A 20,398-nucleotide genomic window follows, 5' to 3' on the forward strand; every position below is an offset into this window, starting at 1 on the left:
CTGGGCTCAAGCAACTGCAGGCCCCAGTGCCAAAATTCCTGGGAAGCTTCAGCCCTGCTAATAAAGAAAGAACAGCTGCTTGTGGGGTAACGGAGGAAGAGGAGGAGGAGGAGGGTGGCTCCTTTCCAAAATGCAGAACTGAGATCCATCTCAGCTGCCGAGGTAGCGTTGTCAAAGGCCAGGAAAGCAAAGACTGGCAGATGCTACAAAGGAGAAATAACAGCGCTGGAAGGGACCTTGGAGGTCTTCTAACCCAACCCCCTGCTCAGGCAAGGAACCATACACCATTTCAAACAAGTGTTGTTCAATCATCATCATCTTCTTCTTTTAACGACCCCAAAATCCCTTGCGGGGAAGAGTCTGGGCAATTGAATGGATCTAGCAGAGTGTTTTACTGGCTGGATGCCTTTCCCTGTTGCCAATGCGGAGTTTTGTTCAGCAGAGATATTCTCACTGTGAGAACCCGGAGAGAGAAATATCTGCCTCTACCTAGGATCAAACTCACAGCCTCCTGATTGTGAGGCAAGAGCTTCACCTCTAGGCCACCGCACCACTCCTGAATCCAACCTCTTAAAAACCTCCACTGCTGGAGCATTCGCAACTTCTGGTGGCAAGTCATTCCACTGGGGAATTGTTCTCACTGCCAGGAAATTTCTCCTTAATTCTAGGTTGCTTCTCTCCTTCGTTAGTTTCCACTCATTGCTTCTTGTCCTGCCTTCAGGGGCTTTGGACAATAGCTTGACCTCCCCCTCTTCTTTGTGGCAACCCCTCAAATGCAGATAGTCCTCAACCTACGGCCACAATTGAGCCCAAAATTTTCTGCTGCTAAGTGGGACATTGGTTCAGAGAGTTTTGCTCCATTTTACGGCCTTTCTTGCCTGATTTGGTCTAACTTGATTATGCCTCCTCCTCCTCTTTTATTCCAACTTGGAAAATAACTCCATATGGGATTGTCATTATAATAATGTTTGCTGGTGTGTTTATCGCATGCATACCCTGCATCCCAATCCCAGGGGGCTGCTGGCGGTTTTAGAGCAATACACAAACGACTAAAACAGCCACCCTCCTGTTAAAAATAGAATTCTTTAAAAACAGATTTATTTCTCCGTTAAGACCATTGATATGGCCACCCAAAATCACTCACGGTGACTCTGAGCTGCTTACAACGATAACCCCACCACCACCACAAAAAGCAATACGGGGATGTGGACAAGGCTATGCGAGCTGTGAGCGCCTCCACCTGTATACTGGACCCGTGTCCCTCCTGGCTGGTTGCCAACAGCAGTGAGGTGACACGAGGCTGGATCCAGGCGGTTGTTACCACCTCTCTTCGGGAGGGATACCTCCCCACCGCGCTGAAGGCGGCGGTGGTGAGACCCCTCCTGAAGAAACCGTCCTTGGATCCAGCAATTCTTAACAACTACCGTCCAGTCTCCAACCTCCCCTTTGTGGGGAAGGTTGTTGAGAAGGTGGTGGCCTTCCAGCTTCAGCGTACCTTGGAGGAAGCTAACTACCTTGACCCCTTCCAGTCTGGCTTCAGGCCCGGTTACAGCACAGAAACCGCTTTGGTCGCATTGACCGATGATCTCTGGAGAGCCAGAGATGGAGGCCATGCGTCCATCCTGGTTCTCCTTGACCTCTCAGCGGCTTTCGATACCATCGACCATGGTATCCTTCTGCGACGACTGCGGGAGGTGGGAGTGGGAGGCACTGTTCTGCAGTGGTTCTCCTCCTACCTCTCGGACAGGTCGCAGTCGGTGTTGGTGGGGGGGCAGAGATCGTCCCCGAGGCCCCTTACTTGTGGGGTGCCGCAGGGTTCGGTCTTATCCCCCCTACTATTTAACATATACATGAAACCGCTGGGCGAGATCATTCGGAGGCACGGGATAAAATACCACCAATATGCGGACGATACCCAGTTGTATCTGTCCGCCCCGTGCCAACTCAATGAAGCGGTGGAAGTGATGAACCGGGGCCTTGAGGCTGTTAAAGACTGGATGAGAGCTAACAAACTGGTGCTCAACCCGGAAAAGACCGAGTGGCTGTTGTGTTTTCCTCCCAAAAATTTGGTTAATGTTCCATCAATCAGGCTGGGGGGACAAAATTTATACCCCTCAGACAGGGTCCGCAACTTGGGAGTCCTCCTGGACCCACAGCTGAGTTTCGACCATCATTTGTCAGCTGTGACCAGGGGGGCATTTGCTCAGGTTCGCCTGATGCGCCAGTTGCGGCCCTACCTGAACCGGGAGGCTCTCACAACAGTCACTCAAGCCCTTGTGATCTCTAGGCTGGAATACTGCAACGTGCTCTACATGGGGCTGCCCTTGAAGAGCACCCGGCGACTTCAGCTAGTCCAGAATGCGGCCGCGCGAGTGATCGTGGGCGCACCACGGTTCGCCCACATAACACCGATCCTCCGTGAGCTGCGCTGGCTACCTGTCGATCTCCGGGTGCACTTCAAGGTCCTACTTACCACTCACAAAGCGCTCCATGGTAGTGGATCTGGCTATTTGAGAGACCGCCTTCTGCCAATTACCTCCCTGCGTCCCATCAGATCGCACAGGGTAGGCCTCCTCCGAATCCCATCCGCCAGTCAGTGCCGACTGGCGACTACGCGGAGGAGAGCCTTCTCAGTTGCAGCTCCGACGCTATGGAACAATCTCCCCGTGGAGATCCGCACCCTCACCACCGCCCAGGCCTTCCGCACGGCCCTTAAGATCTGGCTATCCCGTCAGGCCTGGGGATGAAAAATCTGAGTTTGTCCCCTCCCGAATGATGAATGAATGTTGTGCTCTATTTTTAATATCATGTATTGTCTTATGTCTTTTGTCTTTGTACCCCCCTTTCCCGTGTTTTGTAAGCCGCCCTGAGTCCCCCCAGGGAAAAGGGCGGCCTATAAATTATAATAAACATTCCAAACAAACATTCCAATACACCCCCTCCCCCACCATCCTGGTGACAACAATCAGTCTATCCACTTGATGGGAGGGGTCCATCTCACTCTGGGGACCCCAGGCCCGTTGGCAGAACCATGTCTTCAGGACTTTGCAAAAGAAAAGGGGGGCAATCTTGGGATGAAGTCTGTCTGTCTGTCTTATCATCTATCTATCTATCTCATCTATCTATCTACCTACCTACCTACCTACCTACTTATCTCTATCTCTATCTCTATCTCTATCTCTATCATCTATTTATATCTACCTACCTACCTACCTACCTACTTATCTCTATCTCTATCTCTATCTCTATCATCTATTTATATCTACCTACCTACCTACCTACCTATCTCTATATCTATCTATCTATCTATCTATCTATCTATCTATCTATCTATCTATCTATCTATCTATCTCTCTATCTCTGTCTGTCTGTCTGTCTGTCTGACTATCTATCTATCTATCTATCTATCTATCTATCTATCTATCTATCTGCCCCCCCTCTCTCATTCTCTCTCTCATCTATCTATCATTATCTATCTCTCATCTATGTCTCTATCTACCTGCCTACCTACCTACCTATCTCTATCTATCTATCTATCTATCTATCTATCTATCTATCTATCTATCTATCTATCTATCTATCTATCTATCTCCCTATCTACCCCCCTCTCTCTCATTCTCTCTCTCATCTATCTATCTATCATTATCTATCTCTCATCTATGTCTCTATCTACCTGCCTACCTACCTACCTATCTCTATCTATCTATCTATCTATCTATCTATCTATCTATCTATCTATCTATCTATCTATCTATCTATCATCTATCTATCTATCTATCTTTCTATCTATCTATCTGTCTATCTATCTATCTATCATTATCTATCTCTCATCTATGTCTCTATCTATGTATCTATCTATCTATGTATCTATCTATCTATGTATCTATCTATCTATCTATCTATCTATCTATCTATCTATCATCTATCTATCTATCTATCTATCTATCTATCTATCTATCTATCTATCTATCTCCCTCCCATCTCCCTATCTGCCCTTCTCTCTCTCTCATTCTCTCTCTCATCTATCTATCTATCTATCTATCTATCTATCTATCTATCTATCTATCTATCTATCATTATCTATCTCTCATCTATGTCTCTATCTATGTATCTATCTATCTATGTATCTATCTATGTATCTATCTATCTATGTATCTATCTATCTATCTATCTATCTATCTATCTATCTATCTATCTATCTATCTATCTATCTATCATTATCTATCTCTCATCTATGTCTCTATCTATGTATCTATCTATCTATGTATCTATCTATCTATGTATCTATCTATCTATCTATCATCTATCTATCTATCTATCTATCATCTATCTATCTATCTATCTATCTATCTATCTATCTATCTATCTATCTATCTATCTATCTATCTATCTATCTCCCTCCCATCTCCCTATCTGCCCTTCTCTCTCTCTCATTCTCTCTCTCATCTATCTATCTATCTATCTATCTATCTATCTATCTATCTATCTATCTATCTATCTATCTATCTATCTATCATTATCTATCTCTCATCTATGTCTCTATCTATGTATCTATCTATCTATGTATCTATCTATGTATCTATCTATCTATGTATCTATCTATCTATCTATCTATCTATCATTATCTATCTCTCATCTATGTCTCTATCTATGTATCTATGTATCTATCTATCTATCTATCTATCTATCTATCTATCTATCTATCTATCTATCTATCTATCTATCTATCTATCTATCTCCCTCCCATCTCCCTATCTGCCCTTCTCTCTCTCTCATTCTCTCTCTCATCTATCTATCTATCTATCTATCTATCTATCTATCTATCTATCTATCTATCTATCTATCTATCATTATCTATCTCTCATCTATGTCTCTATCTATGTATCTATCTATCTATGTATCTATCTATGTATCTATCTATCTATGTATCTATCTATCTATCTATCTATCATTATCTATCTCTCATCTATGTCTCTATCTATGTATCTATCTATCTATGTATCTATCTATCTATGTATCTATCTATCTATCTATCTATCTATCATCTATCTATCTATCTATCTATCTATCTATCTATCTATCATCTATCTATCTATCTATCTATCTATCTATCTATCTATCTATCTATCTATCTATCTATCTCCCTCCCATCTCCCTATCTGCCCTTCTCTCTCTCTCATTCTCTCTCTCATCTATCTATCTATCTATCTATCTATCTATCTATCTATCTATCTATCTATCTATCTATCTATCTATCTATCTATCTATCTATCATTATCTATCTCTCATCTATGTCTCTATCTATGTATCTATCTATCTATCTATCTATCTATCTATCTATCTATCTATCTATCTATCTCCCTCCCATCTCCCTATCTGCCCTTCTCTCTCTCTCATTCTCTCTCTCATCTATCTATCTATCTATCTATCTATCTATCTATCTATCTATCTATCTATCTATCTATCTATCTATCTATCTATCTATCATCTCCCTATCTCCCTCCCTCTCGTCAAAGATGACTCTAGAGCAGGGTGTCAAACTCAATTTCATTGAGGGCTGCAGCAGGGTTGTATTTGACCAATGGGGAGGGGATGAGGGGGCGTGGCCAGGATGGGCGTGGCCAGCATAACATTTTTGTTGGGAAGGCGGCTATGATGGTCTGAGGGCTCTGCCAGCAAAAATGGGCTCCCAAGCTCCGTTTCCGGCTGGGATGGCCTCCTGCAAACCTTCTGCCAGCAAAAACGGAGCTCAGGGGGCCGCAGGTGACCCTCCCGAGCTCCGTTTTCGCTGGCAGAGGCACCAGGGGCCAGTCTTTGGCTGTTTCCAGGGTGTCCCCGTGGGCCAGGTCTAAGCACTCTACGGCCTGGAGGCCTTGAATAAAACCGAACAAATAGAATTTCATTCCATTCTTTTCTTTTTCTACAGGTTTATGTGCGCCCACTTGCCCAACCAGGTCCTCGAAAGCATCAGCCTCATTGACACGCCGGGCATCTTGTCGGGAGCTAAGCAGCGGGTCAGCCGAGGTAAGGTAGAAGGGGGGGTGGAGCTTGCCTTTTCTTCACCCTTGGAGACAGGGCTGGGGTTCAAAGCCAACCCAGGGGCCTCCCGTTCAGGGCTGGGACGTCTGTGGCCCTCAAGGTGGTTTAGAACTGCAGCTCCTGTCATTCCCAACTCTTGACTTACATAGTCGTAAATGATTTTGACCAGGATTTGGCTGGCTATGTAAGCCAGAGTCCATCCATGATGAATTAGAAGCAGAATTACATCTGGTTGTATTCATTTTCTGCATGTATATCCTCATCTCCTCTTCCTCCTTCTCCTCTTCCTCCTTCTCATTCTAATTCTCCTCCTTCATACTTTTCTCCTTCTTTTTTCTCCTCCTCCTTCTTCTCTTTCTCCTTTCTCCTCCTTTTTTCTCTTCCTTCTCCCCCACTCTTCTTCATCTTCCCTTTCTCCTTCTTTCTTCTCCTCCCTCTCCTCCTCCCCCTCTTCCCCCTTCTCATTCTGTCTTCTCCTTCTTCCCTTTCTCCTTCTTCTTTCTCCTCCTCCTCTTTCCTCCTCCCTCTCCTTCTCCTCCTTCTCCTGTTCCTCCTCCCTCTTCTCCTTCTCCTTCCCTTTCTCCTTCTCCTTCCCTTTCTCCTTCTTCTTTTTCCTCCTTTTTCCATTTCTCATTTCTCTTTTTTTTCTTCCTCCTCCCCCTATCTTCTCCTTCCCCTTCTTCCCTTTCTCCTTTCTCCTTCTTTCTCCCTCTTTCTCCTTCTTTCTCCTTCTTTCTCCTCCTCTTTCCTCCTCCCTCTCCTCCTCCCCCTCTTTCCCCTTCTCATTCTGTCTTCCCTTTCTTTCCTTTCTCCTTCTTTCTCCTCCTCTTTCCTCCTCCTCCTCCTCCTGTTCCTCCTTCCTCTTCTCTTCCTCCTTCTCCTTCCCTTTCTCCTTCTTCTTTCTCCTCCTTCTTTTTCCATTTCTCATTTCTCCTTTTTTTCCTTCCTCCTCCCCCTATCTTCTCCTTCCCCTTCTTCCCTTTCTCCTTTCTCCTTCTTTCTCCTCCTCTTTCCTCCTCCTCCTCCTCCTGTTCCTCCTTCCTCTTCTCTTTCTCCTTCTCCTTCCCTTTCTCCTTCTTCTTTCTCCTCCTTCTTTTTCCATTTCTCCTTTTTTTTCTTCCTCCTCCCACTCTCTTCTCCTTCCCCTTCTTCCTTTTCTCCTTTTTTCCCCTCCTCCTCCTCTCTAACTTCAGAGTGCAGAACCAGTTAACTTTTCCAGAACTTCAACTCACAGCGAGCCGGGCTAATGTTGTAGTATAACTCAGTATCTGGGTGGTCCTTGGTCCTTGGACAAAATCCCTGGGCTTCAGAAGCTTCACAATCCATCCACCCTGCAAATATGTTTGGCCTCCTCTCCTCCGCTGATTCACATATATCTAGAGGGCTCTTGACATCTCTCGGAATGTGAATGGTCCACCTCAGAGCCACCTTTCTCTCTGGATTCCCTTGCACATTCCGTTCCCACTCAAAGCAGCCTTTGCAGCAGCTTCATTCCCACCTTTACCAAATATTTCCTTCGATGTGTGATTTTTTTTTTTTTAACGCGTGGAAGCAGAGGTCTCACACGCACACGCTTTCCAATTTCGGAAAGCTTTCAGGCACCACAGATAACCCACTCTAGTCCAGTGGCTGCCAACCACTGCCAGAGCAGAGGTGGCGCAGTGGGTAGAGTGCAGCACTGCAGGCTATTTCAGCTGATTGCTAGTTCGGCAGTTCGGCTGTTCAGATCTCACCGCCTCAAGGTTGACTCAGCCTTCCATCCTTCTGAGGTGGGTAAAATGAGGACCCAGACTGTGGGGGGCAATATGCTGACTCTGTAAACCGCTTAGAGAGGGCTGAAAGCCCTATGAAGCGGTATATAAGTCTAACTGCTATTGCTATTGCTAACCTTTTTTTGGCCATGCCCCACCTAAGCATCTCTGAAACCCTGATGTTTCCCCCCTTCCCCCCACCCCGTGACGTATAATTCCTACTTTACTCAAAAAGTGAACTCTACTTAGGCGGAAGAAGCCTAAATAGCAATTAACTTGGTTTAAACAAGGTTCAAATTGATCCCGTTAAAAATAAAATTGCACACCACCACCCTGTGGGCCCCACGTTGAGAACCACTGCTGACTATCTATTTTAGCATTGGCAGAAGTTTCTAGAAATGGCAAGGAAGTGCTGGGAAAACACCGAATCTGCTCCATTGCTGCCTGCTGCAGTGCAGATGAGGAGAGCCTGGAGGGAAAAACCTTGCAAATTTAATCGGTTGATCCCTCTCTAGTTCTTTATATGAGCCGAGGTGGTGCAGTGATTAGAGTGCAGTACTGCAGGCTACTTCAGCTGACTGCTAGTTCGGCAGTTCAGCGGTTCAAATCTCACCGGCTCAGGGTTGACTCAGCCTTCCATCCTTCCGAGGTGGGTAAAATGAGGACCTGGATTGTTGTTGGGGGCGATATGCTGACTCTGTAAACCGCTTAGAGAGGGCTGAAAGCCCTATGAAGCGGTATATAAGGCTAACTGCTATTGCTATTGTTGAGCAAAGCTCCCATCCGCCATCCCAAAGTTGGCTGCGACTTCTAGGAACTGTAGCTTAACATATCTAAAAGACCCAAAGGTGCTTTTCTTTCAAGAGGCAATGGGACTTTCTGGTTTTTCTTTGAAGAGGTTTCGCTTCTCATCCCAGAAGCTTCTTCGGCTCAGGGGGGGGGGGGGGGTGACCAAAACTGGATGCAGTACTCTAGGTGTAGCCTTACTAAGGCTTTATAGAGTGGTATTAGTATCTCCCTTGATCTTGACTGTATCTCTCTGTTCATGCAACTTTCAACATCACATGGAATTTCTGGGTTTTGTATTCTGGTTTGCCAGAGAAAACCCAACAATTCCCGGAGCAGGAGAGAAAGTCCTGCATTCTCCATAGGTGTAGAAGACCCTCCCTCTTTTTCTTCCATCTTTTTAAGGGGCATTTAAGCTTTGAAGTGGATTGAACAAGTACACCTACGTTCTGGCCGTGGCCATTTCAGGTTTTTCGCCTGCCAAGAGTTATGGGCGGGGTCATCCCGTCTGGGGGGAAAAAAAATATTCATGGAAGCAAGCGAGAATAAGCTAAAAATGAAATGTTTACTTGTTTAAGCACGTCACGATGTGCACGTTTATCGCATTAACGGAATCCATTGAATGCAGTGATTTGTTCTCTCTTTTCCTCGCTCACTTTTCGTTTACATTGTGCTTGGGGCAATAGATTTGCTGGGGGGGCAGGGGGGGAACCGTAACTGTGCATAAATCAGAGCTGAGTAAACATTCAGCCTAATCTTTATATCAGCTGCTCTTTCAATTGTCCCGTTTCTTTGTTTTTTAACTTCAGCTTTGGAGGAGGGCTAAGATATTTTAAGAGAAATATAATACAGTGTTGTAGCTGTGTTGGGATGTTAAACGTCTTTTACACGGGTCGTACGCCAAGGATGGCAAGAAGAATACTTAAAAGTATTCTTTTAAGTATCTCCTGGGTTTGTGAATTACCCAAACAGTCATCTGAGAAAAATCAGAAACAAATAGTGGATATAGGTTTACAAGAGCACTTAGGACAGAGGTCTAGTGGTGAAGGCACCAGGCTAGAAGCTAGAAGACAGGGAGTTCTAGTCCCACCTTAGGCATGAAAGCCAGTTGGGTGACTTTGGGCCAATCACCAGGAGCCAGGGAGTTCTAGTCCCACCATAGACATGAAAGCTGGCTCGGTGACTTTGGGCCAATCACCAGGAGCCAGGGAGTTCTAGTCCCACCATAGACATGAAAGCAATTGGATGACTTTGGGCCAATCACCAGGAGCCAGGGAGTTCTATTCCCAGCTTAGGCATGAAAGCAATTGGATGACTTTGGGCCAATCACTGAGAGATAGTGAGTATTACTTCCACCTTAGTCACAAAATCTAGCTGAGCAACTTTGAGCCAATCACTCTCTCTCCGTCCAATGACCTCACAGGGTGGGGAAATAAGAGGAGGAAAGAGCATTGTATGTGTTCACCGCCTTGGAATTTTTATAAATATAATAAAGGCAGGAAATACATTAAAATATAGGTGACAGAAGGAGGTTTATCAATAGATGGGGGGAAACTGTGTAGAGACTGGGGAGGGTACCAGGAATGGTTGGCAAAGATAAAAGTTAGAATAACAGAGTTGGAAGGGACCTTGGAGGTCCTCTAGTCCAACCCCCTGCCTAGGCAGGAAACCCTACACCACTTCAGACAGATGGCTATCCAACATCTTCTTAAAGACTTCCAGTGTTGGGGCATTCAGAACTTCTGGAGGCAACTTCTGTTCCACTGATTAATTCTTCTCACTGTCAGGAAAGTTCTCCTTAGTTCTAAGTTGCTTCTCTCCTTGATTAGTTTCCCCCCATTGCTTCTTGTTCTGCCCTCAGGTGCCTTGGAGAATAGCTTGACTCCCTCTTCTTTGGGGCAACCCCTGAGATATTGGAAGACTGCTATCATGTCTCCCCTGGTCCTTCTTTCCATTAAACTAGACATAGTTTGAGTTTGAGTTTATTATTATTTATAGGCTGCCCTTTTCCCTGAGGGGACTCAGGGCGGCTTACAATTTATAGGGAAGGGGATACAAGACAATAAAACAATAAACATAAAAACAGTGCAAGTAAGAATAAAACACAACATTCATCATTCAGGTGGGGGCAGATTACGATCTTTATCCCCAGGCCTGACGGGATAGCCAGGTCTTGAGGGCTGTGCGGAAGGTCTGGAGGGTGGTGAGGGTACGAACCTCCATGGGGAGATCGTTCCAGAGGGTCGGAGCTACTACTGAAAAGGGTCTCCTCCACGTAGTCGCCAGTCGACACTGACTGGCAGATGGAACTCGGAGGAAGCCTAATCTGTGCGATCGAATAGGTCGCAAGGAGGTAATTGGCAGGAGGCGGTCTCTCAAGTACACAGATCCACTGCCATGAAGGGCTTTATGGGTGGTACCCAGTTCCTGCAACCGTTCTTCCTATGTTTTAGCCTCCAGTCCCCTAATCCTCTTTCTTGCTCTTCTCTGCACTCTTTCCAGAGTCTCCAAGGACAGACATGACGGCTAAGAGTGCCTTTGTGTCTCATTTTCATGTTTGCGTGTTCCATTTCCATCCCATCCCCTCTGCTCCAACCATTGTTGGAGCCGAGGTGGTGCAGTGGTTAGAGTGCAGCACTGCAGGCCACTTCAGCTGACTGCTATCTGCAGTTCGGCGGTTCAAATCTCACTGGCTCAAGGTTGACTCAGCCTTCCATCCTTCCGAGGTGGGTGAAATGAGGACCCAGACTGTGGGGGCGATATGCTGACTCTGTAAACCGCTTAGGGAGGGTTGAAAACCCTATGAAGCGGTATATAAGTCTAACTGCTATTGCTATTGTTGAGCAGAGCTCCCATCCGCCTTCCCAAAGTTGGCTGCGACTGCTGGGAACCGTAGCTTAACACATCTAAAAAGACCCAAAGGTGCTGTTCTTTCAAGAGGCAACGGGACTTTCTGGTTTTTCTTTGAAGAGGTTTCGCTTCTCATCCCAGAAGCTTCTTCGGCTCAGGGTGAAGAAAAACAAAAAGTCCAGTTTTGCCTCTTGGAAAAAAAAACCATGACCTGGATAGCTGAGAACCTCCATAAATCCAAAATTCCAGGCGGTTGGAACAAGCTGGTGTCTCTATTACTGTTTCTTTCCATCCTCTGCAGCCATCTGGTAGCTTCCTGGAGGCGCAAGGATAAAAGTGGAAGCCTGCCAAAAGAGCAGGCTGTGGAAACCGCACACATTCCCCGCAGACGAGGCCAGCCTCAGGGCCGGGTGCTCACTCCGATCTCAGTAACGTCTCCAGGCATTTCGGAAGAAAAGCGGGGTGTGGCCCCCATCACCTTCCAAACCCTACTACTTTCATTTCTGCCCTAATTAGAATTTCTACCATTTAGAAGTACATTTCTGGCTCACCGCTCAGTTCACCAATTTTGTTTTTTTTTCCTGCTGCTCTAAGCATAACCAATGAGAAGCCCAGTGCAGCCCTGAAATTAAAAAAAAAAAGGGAAAAAAAGTTATAAGCTGGCAGGGCTTGTGAAGGTCTTTTGATTCATCAGACTCGAGCTGGAGGGGACCTTTGGAGGTCTTCTAGTCCAACCTCTGGCTCAATAGCAATAGCAATAGCAGTAGACTTATATACCGCTTCATAGGGCTTTCAGCCCTCTCTAAGCGGTTTTACAGAGTCAGCATATCGGCCCCAACAATCCGGGTCCTCATTTTACCCACCTCGGAAGGATGGAAGGCTGAGTCAACCTTGAGCCGGTGAGATTTGAACAGCCGAACTGCAGCTAGCAGTCAGCTGAAGTGGCCTGCAGTACTGCACTCTAACCACTGCGCCACCTCGGCTCAAGAAGGAGGCCTGGCCTATACCATGTCAGCAATTTTTTTTTTTGCTACCGGTTCTATGGGCGTGGCATGGTGGGCCTGGCAGGGGAAGGACACTGTAAAATCCCCATTCCCTCCCGATCAGCTGGGAACTTGGGAAGCAGAGAATAGAAGCAGGGCGTGGCCAGCCAGAGGTGATATTTACTGGTTCTCCGAACTCCTCAAAATTCCCACTACCGGTTCTCCAGAACTGGTCAGCACCCGCTGAATGTCACTTTTGCATGTCAGAGAGATGGCTGTCCAGCATCTTCTTCGAAGCCTCCAGTGACGGAGCAATCACAACTTCTAGAGGCAAACTGTTCCTCTGGTTCATTGTTCTCACTGTTAAGTTTTGCCATAGAAGAGAACCAAACAGTATTAGAACCAAATAGTGTAACAGAACCAAACAGTATTAGAATTAGACTTGTTGGAAGGGACCTTGGAGGTCTTCTAGTCAAACCCCCTGCTCAGGCAGAAACCCCGTCCCCGTGAAACCCCGTTCCCCATGCTTTGCTGGCTGAGGAACTCTGGGAGTTGAAGTCCACAGGTCTTAAAGTTGCCAAGGTTGGAGACCACTGCCCTACCCCATTTCAGACAAGCGATTGTCCACTCTCTTCTTAAAAGCTTCCAGTGAAGGAGCACCCACAACCTCTGGTGTCAAGCAGTTCCGCTGGTTCATTGTTCTCAATGTCAGGAAATTTCTCCTTAGAATAGAACCATAGATCCGAACTAGAATTAAAATTAGAAGAGTGGGAAGGGACCTTGGAGGTCTTCTAGTCCAGCCCCCTGCTCAGACTGAAAGAGACCCCATTCCATTTCCTTAATTCCACATTGCTTCTTTCCTTGGTTAGTTTTCTATCCGTTGCTTCTTGCCAGATAGATAGATAGATAGATAGATAGATAGATAGATAGATAGATAGATAGATAGATAGATAGATAGAGGTAGGGAGGTAGACAGAGAGATAATAGAAATAGACAGACAGACAGATAGATAGACAGACAGACGGATGGACGGGCGGACGGGCGGACGGGCAGGCGGGCGGGCGGGTGGGGGGTGGATGGATGGATGGATGGAGGTAGACAGATAATAGAGATAGATAGATAGATAGATAGATAGATAGATAGATAGATAGATAGATAGATAGATCATAGATAGATAGATAGATAGATAGATAGATAGATAGATAGATGATAGATAGAGATAGAGATAGATAGATAGATAGATCATAGATAGATAGATAGATAGATAGATAGATAGATAGATAGATAGATAGATCACAGATAGATAGATAGATAGATAGATAGATAGATAGATAGATCATAGATAGATAGATAGATAGATAGATAGATAGATAGATAGATGATAGATAGAGATAGAGATAGATAGATAGATCATAGATAGATAGATAGATAGATGATAGAGATAGAGATAGATAGATAGATAGATAGATAGATAGATCATAGATAGATAGATAGATAGATAGATAGATAGATCATAGATAGATAGATAGATAGATAGATAGATAGATAGATGATAGATAGAGATAGAGATAGATAGATAGATCATAGATAGATAGATAGATAGATAGATAGATAGATAGATCACAGATAGATAGATAGATAGATAGATAGATAGATAGATCATAGATAGATAGATAGATAGATAGATAGATAGATAGATCACAGATAGATAGATAGATAGATAGATCATAGATAGATAGATAGATAGATAGATAGATAGATCATAGATAGATAGATAGATAGATAGATGATAGATAGAGATAGATAGATAGATCATAGATAGATAGATAGATAGATAGATAGATCACAGATAGATAGATAGATAGATAGATAGATAGATAGATAGATAGATAGATCATAGATAGATAGATAGATAGATAGATAGATCATAGATAGATAGATAGATAGATAGATAGATAGATAGATAGATAGATAGATGATAGATAGAGAGAGATAGATAGATAGATCATAGATAGATAGATAGATAGATAGATAGATCACAGATAGATAGATAGATAGATAGATAGATCATAGATAGATAGATAGATAGATAGATAGATAGATAGATAGATGATAGATAGATAGATCATAGATAGATAGATAGATCATAGATAGATAGATAGATAGATAGATAGATAGATAGATAGATAGATAGATAGATAGATAGAGGTAGGGAGGTAGACAGAGAGATAATAGAAATAGACAGACAGACAGATAGATAGACAGACAGACGGATGGACGGGCGGACGGGCGGGCGGGTGGGGGGTGGATGGATGGATGGAGGTAGACAGATAATAGAGATAGATAGATAAATAGATAGATAGATAGATAGATAGATAGATAGATAGATAGATCACAGATAGATAGATAGATAGATAGATAGATGATAGATAGAGATAGAGATAGATAGATAGATAGATGATAGATAGAGATAGAGATAGATAGATAGATAGATAGATAGATAGATAGATAGATAGATAGATAGATAGATAGATAGATGATAGATGATAGATAGATAGATAGAGATTAGAGATTAGAGATTATATAGAGATAGAGATAGATAGATAGATAGATAGATCACAGATAGATAGATAGATAGATAGATAGATAGATAGATAGATAGATAGATAGATAGATAGATAGAAAGATAGAAGCAGGCTGCTTTGAGGCCTGAGGATTCCTGACTGGTGCACTATCGGTTTTTATTTCTTTATTAAATAATACAATAGCAGAGTTGGAAGGGACCTTGGAGGTCTTCTAGTCCAGCCCCCTGCTCAGGCTGAAAGAGACCCTGTCACATTTCCTTAATTCCACGGTGCTTCTTTCTTTGGTTAGTTTTCCCTCCGTTGCTTCTTGCCTTGCCTTTCTGCGAGGAGATTCCAGGGGAGAAGCTGCCCTGGGCAACGAAGCCAACAAATTCTACCCTAGTTCCCTCCGTGAGGACAAAATGGGATGTTTCTGACACTCCCTCGGAGGTTCACATTCCTCTACTCCCCCCTCCGCTCCTTGGAGCCACACGTTCCCTCTCTGGCAGGGCTGGGTGGGATTGGAGTGTTCCACTCTCGCCTCTCCTAGGAAGCCCCATAGAGACGCTTATCTCCAGAGCTCGGGCTAAAGTATGCGGAGAATCTGGATGTGCCCCACCTTAGGCTCCAGAAGCAGGGAAGGCCCTCTCTCGCCCTTCCATTTCGGTCTTGTTTATCGGGACTGCTTGCCAGGAATTTGCATCCTCACAGACGAGAGTTTTCCCTGGCTTCCTTGGCAAGAGGCAAGTCCCTTCTGTCTTCGCTGGTATTCAAGAGCAGCCTCCTCTATCAAACAGGCGTCCTCCGTAGGTGCCAGGATAGATAGATAGATAGATAGATAGATAGATAGATAGATAGATAGATAGATAGATAGATAGAAAGATAGATTAGAAAGATAGATAGATAGATTAGAAAGATAGATTAGAAAGATAGATAGATAGATAGATTAGAAAGATAGATTAGAAAGATAGATTAGAAAGATAGATAGATAGATAGATAGATAGATAGATAGATTAGAAAGAGATTAGAAAGATAGATTAGAAAGATAGATAGATAGATAGATAGATAGAAAGATAGATTAGAAAAGATAAATAGATAGATAGATAGATAGATAGAAAGATAGATTAGAAAGATAGATAGATAGATAGATAGATAGATAGATAGATTAGAAAGATAGATAGATAGATAGATAGATAGATAGAAAGATAGTTAGAAAGATAGATAGATAGATAGATAGATAGATAGATAGATAGATAGATGGATAGATAGATAGATGAGAAAGATAGATTAGAAAGATAGATTAGAAAGATAGATAGATAGATAGATAGATAGAGATTAGAGATTAGAGATTAGAGATTATATAGAGATAGAGATAGAGATAGAGATAGATAGAGATTAGAGATTAGAGAGAGAGAGATAGATAGAGAGATAGAGAGATAGAGAGATAGATTAGATAAAAATATAGATAGATAGATAGATAGATAGATAGATAGATAGATAGATAGATAGATGAGATAGATAGATAGAGATATAGAGATATAGAGATAAAGATATATAGATATAGATATAATAGATATAGATATAGATATAGATATAGATATAGATATAGATATAGATATAGATATAGATATAGATATAGATTGTCCACTCTCTCTCTCCTCTCTCTCCTCTCTCTCTCTCTCCTCTCCATCTCTCTCTTCTCTCCATCTCTCCTCTCCATCTCTCCTCTCCATCTCTCTCTCCTCTCCATCTCTCCTCTCTCTCTCTCTCTCTCCTCTCCATCTCTCTCTCCTCTCTTTCTCTCCTCTCTCTCTCTCCATCTCTCTCTCCTCTCTCTCTCCTCTCTCTCTCTCCATCTCTCTCTCTCTCTCTCTCTCTCCATCTCTCTCTCCTCTCCATCTCTCTCTCCTCTGTCTCTCTCCTCTCTCTCTGTCTCTCCTCTCCATCTCTCTCTCTCCTCTCTCTCTCTCTCCTCTCCATCTCTCTCTCTCCTCTCTCTCTCTCTCCTCTCCATCTCTCTCTCTCTCCCTCCCTCCTTCTATGCAATACTTCACACAAAGAAAGTAACTCACTAGTATTTTTACTGCACGATTCCACGGAGCTGCACCCTCTGTGCTCTGTAGAAGAGAATTAATTCCTTCCTGCTCACCTCGCCGCGCCTTCGTCTCCCACTATGGATTAAAATCTTACTGTCTGCCAAGGAAGCATCAAAGGCCTGGCACAGGTCTGCCAGCCTGGGCCTGCCTGCCACCGCCCTGCTTATGGTCTCCTTCACCTGCACGGTGACGGAACCAGGCATGGGCTTCCTAAGTCAAGGACCAATCCCTTGGGCGAGTCGACACATGCCGGATTCCCCTTCGCCCGCCCATCGGCCCCAAGCCTTGTCGTCTCTGTCCAACTCTTTGCCTGCGCAGAAAAAATCCTAATGCCATTTGAGGACATGGGGTTGACGTGTTCGCAGCCGCATGCCCGGCTCAAATTCAACAGGTAAAGCCTGAGAGATCCAGGATGTGCCCAGATGGGCACATCCTGGATCTCTCAGGCTTTACCTGCTGAATTTGGGACTTGGCTTCTGCGGTGGGTTGGTGCTCGCCCATCCTTCTGCAGGGCAGGGCCCAAACAATTGCTGTATATTCCTTTGTTGGCAAATGAGAGCCTCGTTTTTGTTTTTGTTTTTCTTATTACGTTTCCTATTGCAAAGGAATTCGCCACCTGGCTTCTCTCCTAAGCAAGGTGAGATCTGTTTCACCTTTCGTACACATCCATTAATCTTCTGCCTTTCCCAACTTTGCTCTGCTTATCACCTGAACACACCCTGCAGCCTGGAACTTCCTTTGCTTCTTATTTGGCATCAAGTGTTTCCTTCCTAAATCAAGTAGGAAATCCAGAATAGTTCGATCAGTTGAGGGAGCAGGCCCAGGCGTCCCAATAAAGACCCATCCTTTTACAATGCATTGGTTTCGTGGTGAAGACACCTGGCTAGAAGGCTGGAGAGACAGGGAGTTCTAGTCCCACGTTAGGCTTGGAAGCTGACCGTGTGACTTTGATCCAATCACTAGGAGACTAGTGAGTTCTAGTCCCTCTCAGGCATGGAAGCTGACTGGGTGACTTTGAGCCAATCACTAGGAGGCAGTGAGTTCTAGTCCCTCTCAGGCATGGAAGCTGACTGGGTGACTTTGAGTCAATCACTAGGAGGCAGTGAGTTATAGTCCCTTCTTAGGTATGGAAGCTGACTGGGTGACTTTGAGCCAATCACTAGGAGACTAGTGAGTTCTAGTCCCTCTCAGGCATGGAAGCTGACTGGGTGACTGAGCCAATCACTAGGAGACAGTGAGTTCTAGTTCCATGTTAGGCATGGAAGCTGACTGCGTGACTTTGATCCAATCACTAGGAGACTAGTGAGTTCTAGTCCCTCTCAGGCATGGAAGCTGACTAGGTGACCTTGGGCCAATCACTAGGAGGCTAGTGAGTTATAGTCCCTTCTTAGGCATGGAAGCTGAGTGGGTGACTTTGAGCCAATCACTAGGAGACAGTGAGTTCTAGTTCCATGTTAGGCATGGAAGCTGACTTGGTGACTTTGAGCCAATCACTAGGAGACTAGTAAGTTCTAGTCTCTCTCAGGCATGGAAGCTGACTGGGTGACTTTGGGCCAATCACCAGGAGACGATGAGTTCTAGTCCCATCTTAGACTTGGAAGCCTGGAGGGTGACTTTGGCCCAGTCATTCTTACACACACTAGTGACATTTGTGCACACATTTCAACTTGGGAGACATTGAAGCACAAATGTCAGCGTTGCAGAAATCAGGAGGAATCTGTTTGGCCCCGTCATTTCTTCATAGTTGGCCTTGCCATTCTTTTTCTTTTTTTTTAAATTCACCTCTGTCTTTTTATAAACCAGCTGTGTCCTATTATAAACCTTGTAACTGGCCTCAGCCAGTCCTGATGCGCTTGGCCAGTCTTTGTTGATAAATTGTGGCACAAAGTTCTACTCTTACATACAATTCCTGTATGTTCTGTTTTTTCTTTTTTGCCCCTAAATATTTTCATCTCGTGGGAGGAGTTTTTTTCTTTAAGACTAAGTATTTTTCCTCCATTTCGAAACATTACAGAAAACTTTCTATCATTCGTTTAGTGCAGTGTTTCTCAACATTGGCCACTTGAAGATGTCTGGACTTCAACTCCCAGAATTCCCCAGCCAGCGAATGCTGGCTGGGGAATTCTGGGAATTGAAATCCGGACATCTTCAAGTGGCCAAGGTTGAGAAACACTGGTTTAGTGACTGAAGTTACAACAGCACTGAAGAAAAGTGACTTATATGACCATTTTTCACACTTACGACCGTTGCACCTGGTCACGTGATCGTCAAAATTCGGAAGCTTGGCAAATGACTCATATTTATGACAGTTGCAGGGAACCGGGCGGGGTGGGTCACATGATTCCTTTTTCCGACCCTTCTGTCAATAGGGGAAGCCAGATTCACTTAACGACCGTGTCACCCACTTAACAACTGCAGCGGTTCACTTAGCGAGGGTGGCAAAGATGGAAGGCTGAGTCAACCTTGAGCCTGGTGGGCTTCGATCTGCCAAACGGCCAGCAGCCAGCGATCAGCAGAAAGTAGCCTGCAGTACCCCACTCTAACCACTGCGCCGCCGCGGCTCAAACTGGGACCAAACTCACTTAACAACAGCCAGCCACTGAAATGTTGGGCTCAATTCTGGTCATGAGTCAAGGACTATCTGTATTTTGCCCATTTTGCCCCTCCTCTTCCTCTTATATGAGGGAAGAAAATGTAAAAAAAAAACAAGCATTTTCCAGCGTACGATCCAGCGTACGATTCCCCCCAAATCTTTCTGCTTCGTGCAGCTTGAACCGAGCCTAAAAACTTTCTGCCCCCGGAGGACTGGCATTGGTGTGGGTTAGCCCCCCCTTGAGTGTGGGCAATGCGAATTCTGATGCCGAACAAGCCCGAAAGTTCCTTTGGAAACGTGCCACTTGCAAGGAATGTTAAAACAATATCCTTGCGTACTTAAGAGATTTGCGTACACATTTTTAAAAGTCGAAAGGAAACGACGACAAAGGTTCAGTGACCGTACTTTCCATTTCCGGCAGGGTCTCCTGGTCCAGAAATGTTGATTTACTCAAAGCCCAGCTCCAACCTTCTTGGAAACTATCATTTTCATCCCTAAGCGCCTTTTCCTCCCCTCTGGGTTCCAGCAGAATGAGTTAAGCTGGGTTTATCTTTTGAGCAGTAAGGGGACAACACACACACCCAGAGCGGTTCCTTTAACCTCTCAACCAATCAATCAATCAATCAATCGGAACAGAGCTCGAAGGGACCTTGGAGGTCATCTAGTCCAGCCTCAGAGACCCCCATACAATTTGAGACAAGTGCCTTGTCCAGGCTCCTCTTTAACGCCCGATGGA

At 44.6% G+C, this 20,398-nt stretch overlaps 1 protein-coding gene across 1 annotated transcript in view; it reads left to right on the forward strand.

The window, feature by feature from the left end:
• EHD2 (EH domain containing 2) overlaps positions 1-20,398 on the forward strand; it is a 41,973-nt gene that overhangs the window by 4,043 nt on the left and 17,532 nt on the right. Inside the window, exon 2 of the mRNA XM_032227374.1 lies at positions 5,927-6,024. Within this exon, the coding sequence (XP_032083265.1) occupies positions 5,927-6,024 (98 nt within the window). The remainder of the gene's footprint in view (positions 1-5,926; positions 6,025-20,398) is intronic.

Source organism: Thamnophis elegans, chromosome 12 (assembly GCF_009769535.1).
Source record: "Thamnophis elegans isolate rThaEle1 chromosome 12, rThaEle1.pri, whole genome shotgun sequence".
Taxonomy (NCBI): Eukaryota; Metazoa; Chordata; class Lepidosauria; order Squamata; family Colubridae; genus Thamnophis; species Thamnophis elegans.